Source organism: Macaca mulatta, chromosome 5, assembly GCF_049350105.2.
Source record: "Macaca mulatta isolate MMU2019108-1 chromosome 5, T2T-MMU8v2.0, whole genome shotgun sequence".
Lineage (NCBI taxonomy): Eukaryota > Metazoa > Chordata > Mammalia > Primates > Cercopithecidae > Macaca > Macaca mulatta.
The window spans coordinates 158,989,633-159,010,539 of NC_133410.1; the positions used below are offsets into that span (position 1 = coordinate 158,989,633).

Consider the following 20,907-nt stretch of genomic DNA (forward strand, 5'->3'; position numbering starts at 1 on the left):
CACAAAGATTAAAAATAAAAAATTAAATACTGGGCTTTCTAGCCATCTTTTAAATTTTTTATTATAAAAAGTATCTCTTTCTTCTTCTTCCTCTTCTCCTTCCCCCCTTTTTTTTTAACTTCAAACCTCTAGTAACCTTGGACAAGCACTGAGTTACCAAAAATGAGGTTTTGTTTACTTCTTTTTCCCGAAGTCAGTGCATCAAGGTATTTCAAGACCTTAAAGAAAGAAATTATGAAATTAAGAAGTAGATTACAAAATATACACCTGTCTGGGCACAGTGGCTCACACCTGTAATCCCAGCACTTTGGGAGGCTGAAGCGGGCAGATCCTTTGAGGTCAGGAGTTTAAGGAGTTTGAGACCAGCCTGACCAACATGGTGAAACCCGGTCTCTACTAAAAATACAAAAAATTAGCCAGGTGTGGTGGTGAATGCCTGTAGTCCCAGCTACTTGGGAGGCTAAGGTAGGTGAATTGCTTGAACCTGGAAGGCAGATGTTGCAGTGAGCTGAGATTGTGCCACTGCACTCCAGCATGGGTGACAGAGTGAGACTCTGTCTCAAAACAAAAAACAAAAAACAAAAAAACAAAAACAAAAAAAACACAGCCAAACCAGAAGTATTTTGAACAAAGTGTCAAATACTTATAAGGTATAATTACTATTGATATCACGAGCCGCCACTGTGCCAAATTCATGCAGTTGCTTACACCATAGAAGATTCTGAACTCCAAAGGGCCTGGCATGGGTCTTTGCAATTTAATTATGGACATTACTGAATCTCACATGAAGAAATGTTTAATAAATAATCAATAAAGAGAAATAATTGAAAAACTGCTCTAAAATGAATTAGATCAGCACAATACCATCTCAAGTAATAGTTGGGAAAGAATATATAGGGGTGTTTCTGAAATGTTTCAAAGAAGATGAGAGTTCTGAGAAGAGTGTTTGTAGGTTTTTAGATTATTTTGCTTTTTAAGGGCATAGTGATAACAAGGGTAACGTTGCACGCTTTAGGGTATCATTTGGCTAAAAAAGGGGTAGGGTAGGCTCATACTGCAATGACGAGAAAAGCATGTGGCAGGCACTATGGTGAGTAAGAAAAGCATGTGGAGTAACTCAAGCTAGAAGCCTATTACAGGTTCCTGTATCAGGAAGAGGGAGAAATCTGGCATTTTGCTCTACACGTTCAGCTATATCACTGAGGCTGAAGTCTATAGGGAAGAGTAACAACTATTAGACAATCCTTTTCAATTATATAGATGAGATACCCATGGGGAAGAATTTTCTACTATTCTTTCCAAAATTTAAAAATCATTAATATACTTTAATGAAATACTAATGATGTGGTAGAAAATCATAGAAGTTACTTACCCCAGAATAAACAAAGAATTTAAATATTTTTCTACCATGGATGTAGCATATATTATAAATAATATCATTTTATTTTATGTGGTTTGTATCTAGCACAATAACATGTCACTAAACAAAATGCAATTTACTCTCATTTATCCAAAGTACAGAATTCAGGTGTTCAGAAAATCTAGAACACAGAGAAACTCAAAGCAACTGAAGGCCAAGAGGAAAACAAGCACGAAGCTCATGAACCTTAACGGCGGGAGGCAATGGGTCATTCCTCAAGCTTTTAAACCAGCCATATATGCATTAAATAACATAATCAATCACAACAAGATGGAAACCCTGACACTGAAGTGACATCTGATATAGAAGAGAAGAGAACTTTGAATGCTGACAGAAAAGCTAAAAGAAAGCAAAGGAATGTGCATTGTTTTAAGTGAGGAACAAAAAGCTCTATGCATCTCAGTAACTTCAAGGCATCATGGAAAATGTCTGGAATATTCAACTGTTAGTATTCCAGAAAAGGCTATTTAAGTTCAGAAAGAATTCTCCATTTAAAAGACAAAGAAATGTGTAATCCATTTCATAAAAAGATTTTTTTTTCTAGGGAAATGGTGAAAACCACTGGTATTTGAAAGTGTAAACCTCAATTCTATAGAACTTTTAATGTATGAAGATTTTTAATTCCATTCCTAGATGATGCTGAGTTCCTGATGCACTCTTCTGATGTCATTTTGAAATGTTTCTATTAAGGTAAAGTAGTGAATAAAATTAATAGGTATTTTTTCTCCTCTTAACTTCTTTAGGAGATAAAAGATCATATAATACAACATTTATAACACTACATAGTAGGCTTATATATAAATGTAATATATATACAAATAATAGCACAAATTAGGGGTAAGGAATGGAGTTGAGTCAGAGCAAAGCTGCTATATTTTACTGGAATTAAGTTGGTATTAAGCTGAAGTAAATTGTGATAATTTAAAATGCAGACTGGGCACAGTGGCTCATGCCTATGATCCCAGCATTTTCAGAGGCCAAGACTGGAGGATTGCTTGAGGTCAGGAGTTCAAGACTAGCTTGGGCAACATAGTGAGACTTCATCTCTATGAAAAATAAAAAACTTAGCTGGGCGTAGTGGCACACACTTGTACTCCCAGCTACTCAGGAGGCTGTAGTGAGAGGATCACTTGAGCCCAGGAGGTTGAGGCTGCAGTGAGCCGTGATTGTACCACTACACTCTAGTCTGGGTGACAGAGTGAGATTCTGTCTCAAAAAATAAAATTTATATTGTAGTCTCTATAAATATGACTAAGAAAATAACTAAAACAAATACATAGTAAAAAATTCAATGAAAATAGTAGACTAGAAATAGTATTTAATATAAAAAAGATGACAAAGGAGGAACAGAAAAACAAAAAAGACCCAAGACTAAAGAAAATAACTAACGAAATGGTAGACATGAATCCAACTATTATAGAACTCTATAATAGATGAGGTTTCTTTACATGTGCTGATCTATTTCTGGATTATGCTATTGGATGCTTTCTGGATTATGCTATTATTATGCTATCAATAATAACATTAAATGTGAATAAACACTTCAAATGGCAGAGATTGTCAGTCTAGAAATGTAACATCATCCAACTATATGCTATCTACAAAAGACATTTTGAAAGTGTCCAAAATCCAAAAACATAGGTTGAAAATAAAATGATGGAAAAAGGTATACCATGCCAACAGTTACCATAAGAGAACTAAAGTGGCTTTAACAGTATCAGGCAAAACAGACTCAAAACTTACTAAAAACAGAGACAATTTATGACTAAAAAGTCGGTTAATTTATCAGCAAGACGTAACAATTATAAACATATATGCACTGTGATAGGCTGAAAAATGTACCCCTCACCCCCAGGAAGGTATCAGGTCCCTGGAATCTGTAAAATGCTACATCATATGGGAAAAGGTTCTTTGCAATGTCATTAAATTGAGGAATTTTTTTTTTTTTTTTTTTGAGACAGAGTCTCACTCTGTTGCCCAGGCTGGAGTGCAGTGGCATAATTGCAGCTCACTGCAACCTCCACCTCCCAGGTTCAAGTGATCCTCCTGCCTCAGCCTCCTGAGTAGCTGGAACTACAGGCACACGCCTGCATGCCTAGCTAATATTTTGTATTTTTAGTAGAGATGGGGTTTTGCCATGTTGGCCAGGTTGCTCTTGACCTCCTGACCTCAGGTGATCCACCTGCCTTGGCCTCCCAAAGTGCTGGGATTACAGGCATGAGCCACGGCACTTGGCCTAAATTGAGGATTTTAAGATGGGAAGATTATTCTGATTATGAGGGAGGACCCTAAATGCAATCACATGTATCTTTAGAAAATGGAGATAGGGAGAAATTTGGCTACAGACAGAAGAGAAGGCAATGTGAAGACACAGGCAGACATCCTCTGGAGGGAATGTGATACTGATTTCAGATTTCTGAACTCTAGAACTGTGAAAGAATAAATTTCTGCTGCTTAAGCCACCAAGTGTTTACAGTAATTTGCTACAGCAGCTATAGGAAGCTAACATATCCATTTAACAACAGAGCCAAAATATACATGAAGCAAAAACTGATAGAATTGAAAACAGCATTTGGAGACTTCAATATCGCACCAGCAAAACAAAAACAAACAAACAAAAACAAAACAAACAAACAAAAAAACAACTAAACAGAAAGTCAGCAGAGGTATAGAATAGTTAAACACAAAAAACCAAGTTAATCAACTGACATCCACAGAACACTCAACAATAGCAGAATACCCATTCTTCTAAAGAGAACGTGAAGAATTCTCCCATGCTAGGTTGAAAACAAGTCGCAGTACATTTTAAGCAACTGAAATCATACACAGTATGCTTTCCAATCACAATGAAATCAAAAATAGAAAATACAGGAGAAAATTTGGAAAATACAGATTTGGAAAATACAGAAGGGAATTTTGGAAAATATTTGGAAACCAAGCAATGCACTTCTAAACAATCCATAAGCCAAGAAAGAAACCACAGGAATATTAGAAAATTGCATAAGCTGAATGAAAACAAGGAAACAAAATATCAAAATTTAAGAGACACAACAAAAACCACACATAAAGAGAAAATTGTAATTGGAAAAGCTGATATTGGAAGAGAAAAACTCAAATAAAAAAAGTAGTTTTCCAATTTAATAATTTAGTTAGAGTAAACTAAACCCAAATCAAGCAAAAGGAAAGAATGAATATTAGAGTAAAAACTCAACGAAAGAGACACCATAGAGGAAACCAGTGAAACAAAAAGTTGGCTCTTTGAAAAGACAACAAAATTGACAAACCTTTTTAGCAAGACTGAACCAGAAAAAAAGATAATACCAATTACCAAAAATCAGTATAAGTGAGGTAACATCATTACTAACCTTAGAGAAATTAAAATGATAAGTCATACTATGAACAACTTTATAAAAATAAAATTAGACAACTTAGATTAAATGGACAAATTCCAAGAAGGAAAGAAATTACTGACATAGATTCAAGAAAAAATTAAAAAATCTCGATAGACCTGTAAAAAGTAAAAAAACTGATTTGGTAATTTAAAATCTTCTCACAAAGAAAAGGCCATGCATAAATAGCGTCAGTGGTGAATTCCACCAAACATTTAATGAAGAAATAATGGCCGGGCGCGGTGGCTCAAGCCTGTAATCCCAGCACTTTGGGAGGCCGAGATGGGCGGATCACGAGGTCAGGAGATCGAGACCAGCCTGGCGAACACGGTGAAACCCCGTCTCTACTAAAAAGTACAAAAAAACTAGCTGGTCGAGGTGGCGGGCGCCTGTAGTCCCAGCTACTCGGGAGGCTGAGGCAGGAGAATGGCGTGAACCCGGGAGGCGGAGCTTGCAGTGAGCTGAGATCCGGCCACTGCACTCCAGCCTACGCGACAGAGCGAGACTCCGTCTCAAAAAAAAAAAAAAAAGAAAAAAAAAAAAAAAAAAAGAAATAATACGTAGCCTTCACAGTCTTTCAAAAATATAGAGGAAGAAGGAACACTGCCATGTCTCATTCTACGAGACTAGTATTACCCTGATAATAAAGTCAGATGAGGATATCACAAGAAAACTACAAACTAATATTCCTCATAAATATCGATTCAAAAATCCTCAGAAGTAGTAATTCCTCAAGAAAATACTAACAAAACAAAAATCCAGGACATATCAAAAGAACTTAAAACATCTAAGTGTAATATATTCGTGAATGCAAGGTTGGTTTAACAACCAACCATCAATTTATGTAATACATCATATTTCACTTTTTTGTTTCTTGTTTGAAAATCTTTCCCTATTCCAATATTACATAGAAATTCTCCTGTATTATCCTGTTAAAGTTTATAGTTTAACCTTTATATGTAAAGCTTTAATATACTTTCATTTTGTTTGTGGAATAAAATGAGGTTCCAATTAAATTTTTTCCCCCATATATCTGCTATAGGTTGAATTGTGGCCGCTCCCCCCAAATTTTTATGTTACAGTCTCAACCTAACAGCACCTCAGAAGGTGGCCTTATTTGAAAATTGGGTCATTACAGAAGTTTTTATTTAGGATAGGTCATACTGGAGTAGGGTGAGTCCTTAATCTAATATGAATGGCGCTCTAATTAAAAGGGAAAATTTGGACGGACAGACATTCACAGAGGGAGGATGATGTGAAGAGACACAAGGAGAAGACAGCCATATATAAGCCAATCAGAAGGCTAGAACAGGTCCTTCCCTTACAGCATTTAGGAGAAACCAACCCTGCTAAACCTTGATTTCAGACCTCTGGCCTCCAAACCTGTGAGACAATAGATTTCTGTTGTTTCCACCCAGATTACAGTACTTTGTTATGGAAGCCCTAGGAAACTAATAAAATAACTATTTATCTCAGAATCCAAAATTGAAAAGAGGGGAGGGAGGGATAGCATTAGGAGATATACCTAATGTAAATGACGAGTTAATGGGTGCAGCACACCAACATGGCACATGTATACATATGTAACAAACCTGCACATTGTGCATATGTACCCTAGAACTTAAAGTATAATAATAATAATAAAAAAGAAATAAAAGAAAAGTCCTTCCTTTCCCCACAGATCTGCAATACCAGCTCTATAATGGATGAGGTTTCTTTATATATCCTGGTCTATTTCTGGGTTCTCCGTTCACTTTTCGTGTACTACTTCTCCTTCCCTAATTACTATAGCTTTATAATAATTTTTGATATCTAGTAAAGCAAGTCCCTCTGAAATCTGCTCTTGTTCTCTGAGAGGATTTTGGCCATAATGGTCCTTTGCTCTTTAAAATCAGTTTATCATCTTCCACCAAAACAAAGTAAACCTATTGATTGGATTTTATATTTTTATACTGACTTTATAAATAAATTTGGGGAGAATTAACAATCAATATGGTAAATCTTTTTTTTCCTTTCATTTAGGTGTCCTTTGTTAACTAAAAATTTCACAGTAAATTACACATCATGGCTAAAAGCAAACGAAATAATAGTAATTTTAGACTCCTCATACCTATCTCCCTACATTCCCAGGGGATTTAAATCCAACCACTGCACTGGGAGTAAAGGGGATGAAGACATGAGAGGGAGATACCCTCAGCTAAGAATAATTATTCCCAACTGCAGCCACCATGGCTGTTTACATTCTTGGGCACATCATTATCAATATCGAAAATGAAAAGGAAACAAACAAACAAAAATTGAAAAAATCATGTTAGTTTCTGTCATTTCAATTTTCAAATTTTTTTTTTTTAAATGTTGTCTGGTCAGTGGTCTTAAGAAAAGTTTTTAAATGTCATTTCCTCACTCTTGTTCAGTGGGGGGCATGAGATTCTGTCTCTATGCTGTCATCACTTGAGAAGTGTAAATTTTCCATTCAGAGAAAAAAGTTATACAAGATTGACCTGATTCATTCAGAGGTATAAGATCTATAAAGGTTTATGTTGAATAGATTTAAATATTAGCAATGATAGAAACCAGTTTCGATTTTAGTTCTTCATCAACCTTGTTTTTTCCTGTCAGGCAATACAATGAAAGGATAACATCTCTTTTAATTTGTCCACATACTCTCTAATGATAATGGAAAGCAGATAATATACTCATTTGATTTTTCTTTACCTTGTTAAGCGAGTACTATTTGTGTCACCATTACGAAACAGTAGAGGAGACAAAAGCTATAGAACATACAAAAAAGTAAATGTGATTTTAACTGGTAACCTTAGGACAATTCAACAAGAGAACGCTTCCTTTGCTAGATTCATACCACCTCCAGGCCTTGAGAAGCCTTCTATTTCAACAAGTTATCAAAGAGAAGGTAATCTCCAAAAGAATAGGGATATCGTCTCTTATTCATTGAATCTAACAGTGCTGGTCCATAAGCAAGCACTCAATAAATACATGTTAAATGAATTAACTATTATAATTTGAATCAGTTATGTATATTATATATCTTGTGGCTAAAACAAAATGCTCTACCTGTAAAGGCCAATTTTTAGTAACTTTGCCCAGAGTATGGTTTTCGTTGTCTCTTATTCAACATGAAACTTGAAGGTTATAAGAGGCAGTATAATATATAGGTCCAAACATTGACATTATATCACAAGAGACAGATGATGGGCATTCTGAACTCATAAATTTTTCTATTATTTGAAAGTATGAAAGCCTGTTTCTCATTTATATTTCTGATGCAGTATCTGAAATAAATTATTTTCCTAGTTCAGGTAATAGTAGATAACAGGGACCAATCTCAGGGACATAATTAAGACTGCTTTGGTTTTACCCTGATTCCAACTGTTCAGAACAAAATATAATTTACTTCTTTGAAAAACTAATGAAATTTAGGTGCATTTTCCTTTTAAAATATGTAGGATAGTATCCTGTGTTCATAAGCCCATCCACTTAGCCAATGTTCCAATCCTACATTTAGATCTTCATTACTTACAGAAAACTCTGAGGATAAAAGTCGTTGGGTAAGACAGTAGTTACGGTCCTCTAATATAAACAGAGAATGTAGCATTACTGGTTCACTACCAAAATCATGCTCCTAAAAATATCCTATCCTCTTGAATTAACAACCAAATACTTAAAAAAGACATGCTGGGTATCTTAACATGAGTATGTCAGTTAATTAATTCTCTGATCCCCTGCTACCAACCGAGTATTGTACAATCTGTTATTATTCACCGTCCCATAGATCATCTGTTCTTGGTGCTGGCTTGTTCCAGGAAGAGGGACAGCTGCAACACTATATCCCTGTTCAACCTGAGGACCATCTGACTTTAATTGTAACACACAGCTTGATATGGCTCTGGCTATGAGAAGCCGAAGTATCGTCTGTAATAATCTGGAAAAGCAGAAACCTGCCAACAGAGGGCTGAAAACAAGGATTGTGCTGTCTGGCTGCCTGACGGGCTGCAGGAAATATGATTAATGAGTAAGGTATAATGATATCAGGAACCCGATTAGCACCACAAAAAGGTCACAGATCAAAGTAGTATGCATTTCATGAGCTGCAATCATTGCATAAAATCTGTGGACTTGAAGTGGTAAACCAAAAAGAGGAGGGGGATGAAACCCTTATGTGACAATATGCTAACCAATACATAAGATACCATACTAACAATTTAGTCACTTGTAGAAAGTTAAAATTACAAAATGAATCAATATAGACTATACTGTAAGGAAACTTTGTTCATCAGAGGTGTAAAATAAATATTTTTGAATGAATGAATGTGGTATTAAAGTCTTTCATAAAGGCACATATACGTCAAATCAAGTATCTTTCCTAATTATGAATTAAAATGACCAGATATATACTCAACTCTACACTATGTTTGCATTTGAATTGCAGATAATTTATATACAGTTCTGTTTAGGAATGTAAGCTAATTCAGAGTCTAAACAATGAAGACATCTATAAAACTCAAGCAGTAGGAACCACTGGGAAAAATATTAAGTAAACTTAATAATAATGTTATAACAAATGCACAGTTAATGCTGCAAAATATTATTTGGTATATAACCTTACAGTCACGCTCAAGTTTAGAGCATGGGTAGCCAAAATCCAAATCTAGTTGTAAAGCAATTTGGTAAACCACAATCTTCTTTTCTTAGTGCCCTTGTAAACCTGTCCCAAATAGGCCTGGCTCTTCTGGGGTGAAGGCAGTAGAAGGGTAGAGATGGGAGGTACTGTCAGGAGAGTGGCTTGCCTTAACTTATATAATTAAATTTTTTAATTGTCAAAATACTGGTGAAAAACTTAATACAAAACTTATTCAAATCTTTCTGCCTTTTAGAGCTCCTTTAAAGTGAAGTAAACATACTAACAAACTTCTTTATATTATTAATAATACTAACTATGGTAATGATTAACAGAAAACTGGTTGCCTTCAGACTTAAAATTTCAAGTCATATTTGAGAAAAAGTGTGTCAATAAAAAAAGATCAGAACATGATTTTTTTTTCTTAAAAGTATATTCACCAATAATGAGGATATTTTGTACCTTTTATATATTGTATAAATATTTCATATCTAATATTTAGTTAAAACATTTTTTAAACAGTGATTCAAAAGGCACCACTAAAAAACAAAAAATGGCTAGTTAAAAATATTTTCAAAATATATGTTGGATAAATGACTTTTATGGAGAATACACAAAGATCTCTTACAATTCAATAATAAAAAGACAACCCAATTTTAAAATAGGAAAATAATAAAAATAAAATAAAAAAATATAAACAATAAAATAAAATAAAATAAAATAGGCAAAATATTTCAATAGATACTTTGCCAAAGAACATATGTATATATGAGTAGCAAATAAGTCTGTGAAAAGATGGTTAACATTTTCATCACTAGGGTAATGTGAATTAAAATAACAATGACCTACCTACTAGAATGGCTAAAATAAATAAGACTGACAATACCAAGTCTTGGTAAGGATATGGAAAACCTGAAACTTCATACATTGTGGGAATACAAAATGGTAAATATTTTTATTACATGATCCAGGAATTCCTAGAAATCAACCCAAGAGAAATGAAAACAGATGTCCACACTAAGACTTACATGTAAATATTTATAATAGCCCAAACTGGAAAAAAAAGTTCATTAACTAGCAAAGACACTGTAAAATGTGATACATCTATAAAATGGAATACTATGCAGCAACATAAAGAAATTAACTACTGATATATGCACAACATGGATGAATCTCAAAAAACATCATGCTATCTGAAAGAAGACAGGCATGAAAAGACTACATATTGTATGATTCCGTTAATATTAAATTTCTAGAAAAGCAAAACTATAAAGACAGAATCAGTGATTGCCTGGAGCCAGCAGTGGAAGCAGCGGCTATAAAGAGGCCCAAGGAAACTTTTTGTACTCATGTGAGTGTTCCAAAGCTGGATTACAGTGGCGGTTAGACAACTGTATACATTTACTAAACTCCTTGAATTGCATACTTTAAAAGTTGAATTTTATGATATATAGATTGTACCTCAATGAATCTGTTTTAAAAGAAAAATCACTGAAAGAAAAAAGTTGTAGTATGAATGTACCTTCTATTCACTTCTGTGTGTCCCTGGAGAAAAAAAAACACATACGACCCTAGACACCTGCCGCATTTAAAGGTTTGACATTTCCTCCAGTATCTTTCAGAGCAAGCTTAGTCTTCATCTCTCACTTTAATCACAGAAACTTTGTGAGAACCTTAAAAAATTCTTGGGGTAAAAGTAAAATGCAACATGTTCCATAAGACTGTGATACAGTAATATTGTTTACTATTTCCTGAGTGCCTACTATAAGCCAGACAATATTCTAGGCATTTTACATACATAATTACAATTGTTTACTCATAATTTCAAAACTACAAATGAAGAAATCAAGGCTCGGAAAGGTTAAACTGCTAAGATCCCACAATCAGCAATGTGATTGATAAAGGATTGGGAAATCTGGTCAGATTCCAAAGCTTACATATTCTTTCCACTTCCCTGCATCGTTTCCAGTGTATATAGAATGCAAAATTTCAATAATAATGAGACTGTAATAGGATCTGGAAGACAGGATTAATTGTTGGTATGAAAAGAAAGGAATGCCACATGAAAAAAAATGCAACAATTTTCCTTTTTTTTTTTTGAGACGGAGTCTCGCTCTGTCGCCCAGGCTGGAGTGCAGTGGCCAGATCTCAGCTCACTGCAAGCTCCGCCTCCCGGGTTTATGCCATTCTCCTGCCTCAGCCTCCCGAGTAGCTGGGACTACAGGCACCCGCCACCTCGCCCGTCTAGTTTTTTGTATTTTTTTAGTAGAGACGGGGTTTCACCATGTTAGCCAGGATGGTCTCCATCTCCTGACCTCATGATCCGCCCGTCTCGGCCTCCCAAAGTGCTGGGATCACAGGCTTGAGCCACCGCGCCCGGCCAATTTTCCTTTATGTGTGAAGTAAAAACACAATGCAACTGAGATTTCACTTTTAACGTAGAGTACGGTAAACTTTCTACTTTTATTTTTTTAATTTTTTTTTTTTTTTTAAATTTTGAGACGGAGTTTCACTGTGTCGCCCAGGCTGGAGTACAATGGGGTGATCTTGGCTCACTGCAACCTCTGCCTCCCAGGTTCAAGCAATTCTCCTGTCTCAGCCTCCCAAGTAGCTGGGATTACAGGCACCCGCCACCATGCCCGGCTAATTTTTGTATTTTTAATAGAGACAGGGTTTCACCATGTTGGGCAGGCTGGTCTCGAACTCCTGACCTCAGGTAATCCACCCGCCTCGGCCTCCCAAAGTGCTGGGATTACAGGTGTGAGCCACCGCACCAGGCCAAGATTCTATTTTTAAATACTAAGAATAAAGCTCTCTGATTCCAAACTTCTGTGAAACTTAAAAGGCAAAAAAAAAAAAAAAAAGTCATATTAATGTCTCAAAAAGAATACTGAACCCAGATATGAAGGACACTAAAGAGTCCACTAAGAGTTGTTTGTAAGCACAAATTTAACGTGCTTTTAAGTTTCAACGTTTTCATATTCTCAATATTACATGAAGATTTCCTTCAAACGATAGATACAGGACGTAATTTGAAAATCTTGTTTCTTTTACGAAAATGTGCAATGGCCTTCTAACCTGGAACACAAAATTATGTTCCTTTCTTGGAAGAAGAAGCTCAAATTTGGAAAAACTTATAATTCCAATTTCACTTTTAATTTTCGCTTATTTTGAATTATCATGTATATATGAATGTAACTTAAATTCTGCATAAAATAAACTATTATTTTATATATCAATTCAATAACATTTCATAAAGTACATACAAGGATTCTTGAGCTATTATGTCACTTTCAGTTAGTCCTATCACCTACAGCTTTGTCCAGAAGAGCAAGGGTTAATGATTATACACCAACACATGAAAGATGCTTTGAGCAAAAGCTCATGACAGACAGAGTAGATGATTACTATCTTACCAATCTGTTTATGTGAACAAATTCTTCTGAGGTTTTGGCCCAAGGAGGAAGTTCAACATCAGACACTACTGTCCCATCATCCATCACTCCAAGATTATAATTATTGAAGTTGACAAACATCTCAGGGAGATAATAAAATTCAGGGATCAACTCCTATATAAAAATAAGAGACAATGTGATATTATAAACTGTAGGATACTGACTAGATATTCAAAAAAAGGACCTGATCATTTTCTATTGTTCAGAAGAACAAAATAAACACAGGGAATTTTTTTTCTTTGCATATCATAGCCCTGTCACAGTTTCTCATAAGGTAGATAGATCCTATCCAACCCAATTTAAATTACATCTTACTGGTATAAATACCTTTCACAGGCTTTCCTTCATGACATGTCTCATAACCTCAAAACTCTTAAATACAAACATTTTAGTAATAACTGAGGTTTGACAAGCTATAAACATAAATTACCATGCTGTAACAATAATGACAACCTAGCTAGATTTTTTATGAGGTATATGGAATTTTTGCCAGAAAAACCCAAAATCTTAATAAGCATTAAAATGCCACTGCCTTGGTCTCTTCATCAACCAGGAAGACAATTTATTACAGTTTAGCCATGGTTTGTTAGTACATTTTCCTCACATTTCAAAACAGTCAAGTTTAAAGACACCAACTCTGATAAAAGATGAAAATTTAAAATTAGTCTAGAAAATGACTTGCATGAGAAACTGAGTAAATTCAGTATGTAACTTTAATAATGACATTTAATAAGCAGAAAAATGCAGCTGTTTAGCCTTTTGTGTGTAATAAACCCCATATATAACTATTTCAGACGCTCTGTAGATCAGACTTGAAATCCAGTCTTGACATGGGTCAGTGGTTCAGTGGTCTTTCAGATACCCCCTCAGGGCCAGCTATGGCAGGCCCGGCTTTCCAAACAGTTGAGTAAAATAGGGAGGTCATCAGATTTTGGACAAGGTCAGTATGAACTTGCCAGAGCAGAGAAAAAAAATCCAGCAGGAATTAAGCTATTATCACCTCCATCATCCATGTGAAATGTTGCCTGACTTTGAATTGTACATCCTTTGTTTACAATCACAATAATTAACTAGGCAGGGTAGAAATGAGCTTGTTCTCCTTCCAAATGGCTGACAACCACCTGACCATTAGACTTAAAAAGTATTTAAACTGAACAATTTTTTTTTTTAAAAAAGACCTTGTTTAAAGCTTAGCTATAAACAAAATTAGACTGTAATCACACAAAAATTTTAAGAGTCTCATCTTTGAAAACAATGCATATAATTCTAATTGACAAAAGGGGAAAAGGCAGATGTGTGTTATTTTATGAAGCAAAAAGCTATATCCAATTTGTCTGAGCTAACACTTATTGCATGGTATGAGTCATACTCTCATAGCATAAATAAACTCAATAAACCTTATTACATTTAATCTCACAACCACTTTACAAAGTAAAGTATCATTTCTACTTAAAAAATGAACTAAGGCTCAAAAACATACTTTGTGCAAGGTTATCAGTTAAGATATTATAAATATGGAAGTTGGACCAGGATTTGTTTATAAAGCTTGTGCCCTTAGTCATCAAATAAGCCTGGGTTCTACTTACATAGTATATGCAGTGCTAAACATTTTAAATTAAGTTTTTAACTTATATACAAAGGGATTTTTAAAAAAGGAAAAGAAGCTCTAAACTTTTAGCATTTTCACGATGAGAAAACAACTGGCTATCCTGAATACATGTATCTTTCATATATATCTCTCTCTATGTATAGCAATTGTTACATAAATAAAATTAATTGAAAAAGATTTTTGTAATGTTGTGATTTATCCCAATAAAACACTACATAATTTTCTAGTATTAATTTGCAGAAGTGTGTATTCAGTTAATTTCCAGCTTTGACAAATTGTACCAAAATATGTTATTTTCACTTCATAATACCTGTGCTTTTGAAGATGAATGTTACCATTCCCAGGCCTTGTTTTACAATAAAGAGGGAGGAACATGCTTTCCTTGTTCATTGACAATCAAAAGCAGCATTTGCTTAATTAAATACTAGTTATTCTCATTTCAGTAATACCTGCTGCCCACTTCCACTCCCACTGACACTCTATCATGATTAGAAGATACTGTCTTTCTTTTGCTGGTTATACCTACCATGCTCTTGTTTTATAATTCTCCTAGATTCAAAACAATAATTATAATGGATGAATTGTAAGTGCTAGTTTTCCCCTGAGTTTTAAAACTTGAGAGATTCATCATTTCTATTGTAAATTAGAGATGCATAATGCATAGCAAAAATATACCTAAAAAGTACTCTTACCAACACCAATTCTAGGAAGCAGAATGGAACAAATGACATTTCATAGCAATTGTTACAAAAATGAAGTTTTCAATCATTCTAATATATAGCAACAAAATATTATGATTTTGTATATTTGTCTATATCTTCCACATCTGTTATTTCATTCAGGTTACTCAACAAATTGACAAAAAATTTATTTGCTCAAAACAAATATTCTCCACAAGTTTTTTGTTGTTGTTTTTTGGTTTTTGTTTTTTTTGGTTAAGAGACAGGGTCCCATTCTGTCACCCAGGTTGGAGTACAGTAGTGGCACAATCATAGCTCACTGTAACCTCAAACTTTAATCCATCTTTCCACCTTAGCCTTCCAAGTGGCTAGGACTATAGGAATACACCACCATGCCTGGCTAATTTTTTAATTTTTTTGCAGTGACAGGGTCTGGCTATGTTGCCCAGGCTAGTCTCAAACTCCTGGCTTCAAGCAATCCTCCCAAAAATATCTTTATTCCTGGCCCAATTTATTTTTAAATACAAATTTATTATGAATTATTATGTTACTTTAATATTGACACCGTAAACTAAATATAAATTCATTATTTTAAGTAGAAATTAAATGGAGCCAAACCACCCATAAAACAAAGAAGAATTTTTTAATAAGTGATATGAAGAAAGCAATTTCAAACTTTCAAGTCTTTCAGCTACATAATTTCTATCATGCTGGGAAGAAAGTAATGACTCATCAATTTCCATTTAATTACTATGGATTTTGTGATTTCCTAAGGAAACATTTTATGTAAATTTTATACAATGGACATTGTAAACATTTCAAAATTAAAAATGTAAAAACTAAAATTTAAGCTTTCAACATTTCACTTGAAATTTATCAAGATATGTATTTGTGTTTTACTCTACTTTTTCACCTCTGACTCCCTTCACCTTTAATTTTAAGAGAGTAGTCAGGCATTTCCTTTCTCAAGAACATTTGCAGGGTCCAGAGCAGAGGTCTCCTGAAGGCATCTTTCTTTTCTGTCTTGTGTGAATCTCTAAGCAAACAGAGAGTATGTGAGGTATCCAGGTGAAGGAGGAGTCACATGTTAGTATTTTTAAAGAAAGAGAAGCCAAAGAAGAAGCATAAATGTTTTCCAAGAGTAGGGAAGCAAGTTCTCAAAATCTACAGTCAGCTTTACCACCCCCCACCCCAGACTGGGGGAAAGGAGAAGGAGAAGGGATGAAGAGGTTAGGCAGGAACCCAGAGGATGGGGAATGGTGAGAGGGTCACTATACGCCCATACAGTGCCTCAATGTGAATTAGAAAAAAAGCAACACTTCTAGGCTAATGTAGCCCTAAGAGAATTCAGCTTGGTAAATGGAGTAAATACAGGCTGGATTTTAGCTTCCGTTCTTTCTCTCAATCAAGTGCCCTTTCATGAAGAACAATCTGCCTACTGTACACAGTGGCCCCATGCATGGTGCACACAGGGAAGCTAGTCCCTTGGCACCATGGCTTTTGGCATCAGCAAATATTTTCTAACACTAACTTGGTAAAATCATCAGAGCTGCCTGCCTCCAAAAGACCATATGTATCTTAGACAATAAAGATATGACTAATGAAGAAAACGATGGACTAAAGATGTGAAGGCCAGTTTTCTAGGTATTGCATAAGCCTGGATTCTCATTCAAGCCTTGAGAAAAGAAGGTCTCTGCCCTACCAATCTAATAACTATGAAGGAATTTTTCACCAGCCTAATATGAAGAAGGGCTGAGTTCAAATTAGGATATTTCATGTACACTTGAGTTGGAGGTTATAATTTTATATCTATTTCAAAAATGGTAAAAAGTTAGCAATATATTAACTGATAATATCTTTTTTTTTTTTTTTTTTTTTGAGATGGAGTCTTGCTGTGTCACCCAGGCTTGAGTGCAGTGGTGCTATCTCAGCTCACTGAAACCTCTGCCTCCTGAGTTCAATCTCATGCCTCAGCTTCCTGAGTAGCTGAGATTATAGGCACCTGCCACCACACCTGGTTAATTTTTGTATTTTCAGTAGAGACGGGGTTTCAGCATGTTGGCCAGGCTAGTCTCAAACTCGTGACCTCAGGTGATCTGCCTGCCTCGGCCTCCCAAAGTGCTGGGATTACAAGAGTGAGCCACCAAGCCCAGCCAGGATAATATATTTCTAGGCCAGACACCATGGCTAAGGCCTGTAATCCCAGCACTTTGGGAGGCCAAGGCAGAAGAATGGCTTGTTTCCAGGAGTTCAAGACCAGCCTGAGCAACATGGCAAGACCCGTCTCTACAAAAAATAAAAAACTTTACCCAGGTATGGTGGTTATCACCTGTGCCTGTAGTCCCAGCTATTCGAGAGGCTGATGGGGAAGACTGCCTGAGCCCAGAAGGTTGCAGTGAGCTGTGTTCACACCACTGCACTCTACGTGACAGAGCGAGACCCTGTCTCCAAAAAAATACATATATACATTATACATATATATATATAAATAACATGTAAACATGTCATTTTATGTATATATTTATATATGTATATACACACACAAAAAAAATGCAGGAAGAATTCAGTATGGGCAGAAATACAAATAAAATGTAAATGTTATTTTTTATTAAAATAATAAAACTCACAAGAACCCCTCTTAATTATTTGATTTAAACCTTAGGTAGAAATGAAGGGTGATGTAGCACATCATCATCACAAAAAAGAAACCACATTTATTTAGTTCTTATTCTTTTTTGTTTGTTTGTTTAACAGAGAGATTTATTTTCATGTCACTGTCCTAGTTTCATTTACCTGTTGCCAACAACCTGAAGGAGTTTCTCCATAGCCCTTGATTCCTGAATCGTTCAACATATTAACAGCAACAGTCACAAATACATTGACTTAAGGAGTAAACAAGTAGCTTTTCTCTGCAGACCACTGAGCACCCCAGAAGGCGCAGCTCTCTGCTCCACTCCAGGCTCTTGGTGTCTGCGTCCAGCAGGAAGGACCTGGTAGGAGGCTGAACCCAAGCACCGCTCTCAGGCCACTCTATTCTCATCCCTGGATCCTCCAGGGGAACAAAAAAAAAAAAAATTACTGTCTTCCTGCTTTCCAAAATGGAGGGCCTTAAAATCAACCAAAGTTGCAGAACAAAAACAACAACAACACAGGAGCTGGCTGGGTACAGTGGCTCACACCTGTGGTCCCAACATTTTGGGAGCCAAGGTGGGAGGATCGCTTGAGTGCAGGAATTCAAGACCAGCCTGGCCAACGTGGCAAGACCCCATCTCTATAAAAAGTAAACAAAAATCAGCCGGGCATCATGGCACATGTCTGTAGTCCCAGCTACTCTGGAGGCTGAGGTGAGGACTGCTTGAGCCTGGGAGGGCAAGGCTGCAGTGAGCCGAGTTCATGCCCCTGCACCCTAGCCTAGGAAACAGAGTTCAGCCTTGTCTCAAAATAAAAACCCCAAAAACCCCACATCAGCTGCAAAGCCATGTTTGGAGCACAGCTATTTCCCATAGGCTTTCTTTTTTCTTGCCCCATTGATTTCTGGGAGGTTTTCCCGTTACCCATCATCATGACTTTTCTCATCTTTCACAATGGCACAATTCAATAGGAAGAATTAACTGAACTATAAAAGGAAAAATAAAAACAAACCTAACCCTATGAAAACTCTGCCTTCAACATAACTCCAGGGAGATGACTATTATAATACTGGCACCCCTGACCCACACTATGCTCTGCACCCCATCCCTGCCCATATCCTCCTCTCTAGACACTTAGACATCAGGTTCCCCAAGAGGCAAGATTCCATGAAGAGCACTCCGAGTTCCTTAGAAGAACTGGCGCTGTTCTGGCTACTCTGACAACTGAGGCTGGCATTGTGGGCACCACCAGGTGAGCCTCTGGAACCCTCCTGAAGGCCCAAATGGCTTCTTTATGACCTGGTGGCCAGCAAGGCACTGTTCTTTCTGGTAGACCTGCATGTGCTGCGGTTTGCTCTGGAACTTGCCCTGCAGCCAGCCTGTACTGAACTCTACCATGTGATCCACCAGGGCCTCCTGACATGGAGGCACTCAGGACTGAACCAAGAGAAAGGGGATGGATGCCAGCTCTGTATAAGACTTCATTCTTAATGATGTTCCCTAGCCCTGAGAAGTATTTCTGGTCCAACGGTGTATAGCAGACAGGTTGAGCCTGGCCTACAGCTTCCAAGGCTTGTCCTCAATGGAACTTCTCAGACAGGATGTCACAGGTGGGTGTGACCTCTGGGGAAGAGCTCCAAGACATCTGACAATTATAATATGCCAGGAAACCACCACCACCAAAGTACAGGACCAACCTCGGGGCAGGTTCCCTCCAGTACCCGCTCTTGCTGGCTTTCTTAGTTCTGGAGAAATCGTTCACCCAAATGCTGCCAAACAAACAAGAGCTGACAAGCAGCCACCTCCCAGCATCTCCGGCAGGTGTGTCTCCTTCCAAACATTTGTAATCATCCTCTCCCCGGGGGACGAGTTCTGCGGACAGTGAGAAGGCATCAAGGGTCTTCTGCCCAGTGGGCTCCCGGGCCTGCTTTGGGTCCACAGTCCCTTCCTTCTGCGTTTCTTTCCGTGGAGGCTCTGGCGGTGGGCTGTTGCCAGCAGGCCCCATTTCTTCACCTGGATCACATCTAAGGAATAATTTCTTTCCATGGACCTGGGTGTCCTGGAGCCACAGAGACTGTAGGCTTACTGTTGCCCCTGTCTTGATCACCTGCTTGCCCACAAAAGGGGAGACCAAACGGTGAAATGTCCTCACCAACGGCTCTTCTGGCATCCCAGCTCTGGGTGGGCAGCCTCTGGGCCCGACCCAGCACCACTGCAGGGCCCGCACAGCAGCTCCAGCACCGGGCAGAGATTTCTCAGCACCTCTGCACACGCGGGCTCCCTCCTGCTAGGGCTAGGGGACGCCCCTGTAGGTTAGTTCTTACTTTGTTTGTTTGTTTGTTTGTTTTTTTGAGACGCTGTCTCGCTCTGTTGCCCTGGTTGGAGTGCAGTGGCGCGATCTTGGCTCACTGCAAGCTCCGCCTCCCAGGTTCACGCCATTCTCCTGCTAGTTCTTACTCTTCAGAGAGAACTGTTTTAGGGTCTGCGATACATAATATGACTGTTCCCCCCACTCCAGAATACAGATCTAAATCAGTAATAGAGAAAGGATATATTTTTAAGAGAAAATAGTTGTGAAACCAACTAGCACTCTAGAAATTCAAATGAGAAAATTATGACTAAAAGTTGGGGTGACCAGAGAAAGCTTTAGGGAAAAGTAATACATTGTATTTCCCTAACACAGAACTCATCAATCTGTATTATAACTGCTTGCTTGTTTGTATCCCCTTCTAAATGGAAGGAGCCATGAAACTGAGGACTTTACACGTGAATTTAAAATATGACAAGCATTTCTAAGAAACTAATACTGAGGAGAGAGATTATTAAGATTTTACATACAGTGTGAAGAACATCAAATTAGCACAATTAAATAAGAGAGTGAACATATATACAGCAAATCCTCACTTACTGTCATCGACAGGTTCTTGGAAATTGCAACTTTACATACAATGGCATATAACAAAACCAATTTTCCCACAGGCTAGTTGATATAAATGAGTTAAGTTCCTATGGCATATTTTGGTTGCCACAAAAACATCGCCAAACTTCTAAACAAGAGACCCAAAACACTTGTAATATTAAATATTGA

General features: G+C 36.9%; 1 protein-coding gene and 1 pseudogene across 6 annotated transcripts in view; both read right to left on the reverse strand.

The window, feature by feature from the left end:
* LRBA (LPS responsive beige-like anchor protein) overlaps positions 1 to 20,907 on the reverse strand; it is a 766,998-nt gene that overhangs the window by 138,815 nt on the left and 607,276 nt on the right. For all 6 annotated transcript variants that reach the window (XM_028848808.2, XM_028848811.2, XM_028848807.2 and 3 more), the window contains one exon: positions 12,862 to 13,014. In XM_028848808.2, the coding sequence (XP_028704641.1) occupies positions 12,862 to 13,014 (153 nt within the window). The remainder of the gene's footprint in view (positions 1 to 12,861; positions 13,015 to 20,907) is intronic.
* Positions 18,874 to 20,136, reverse strand: LOC144340851 (endonuclease 8-like 2 pseudogene; annotated as a pseudogene).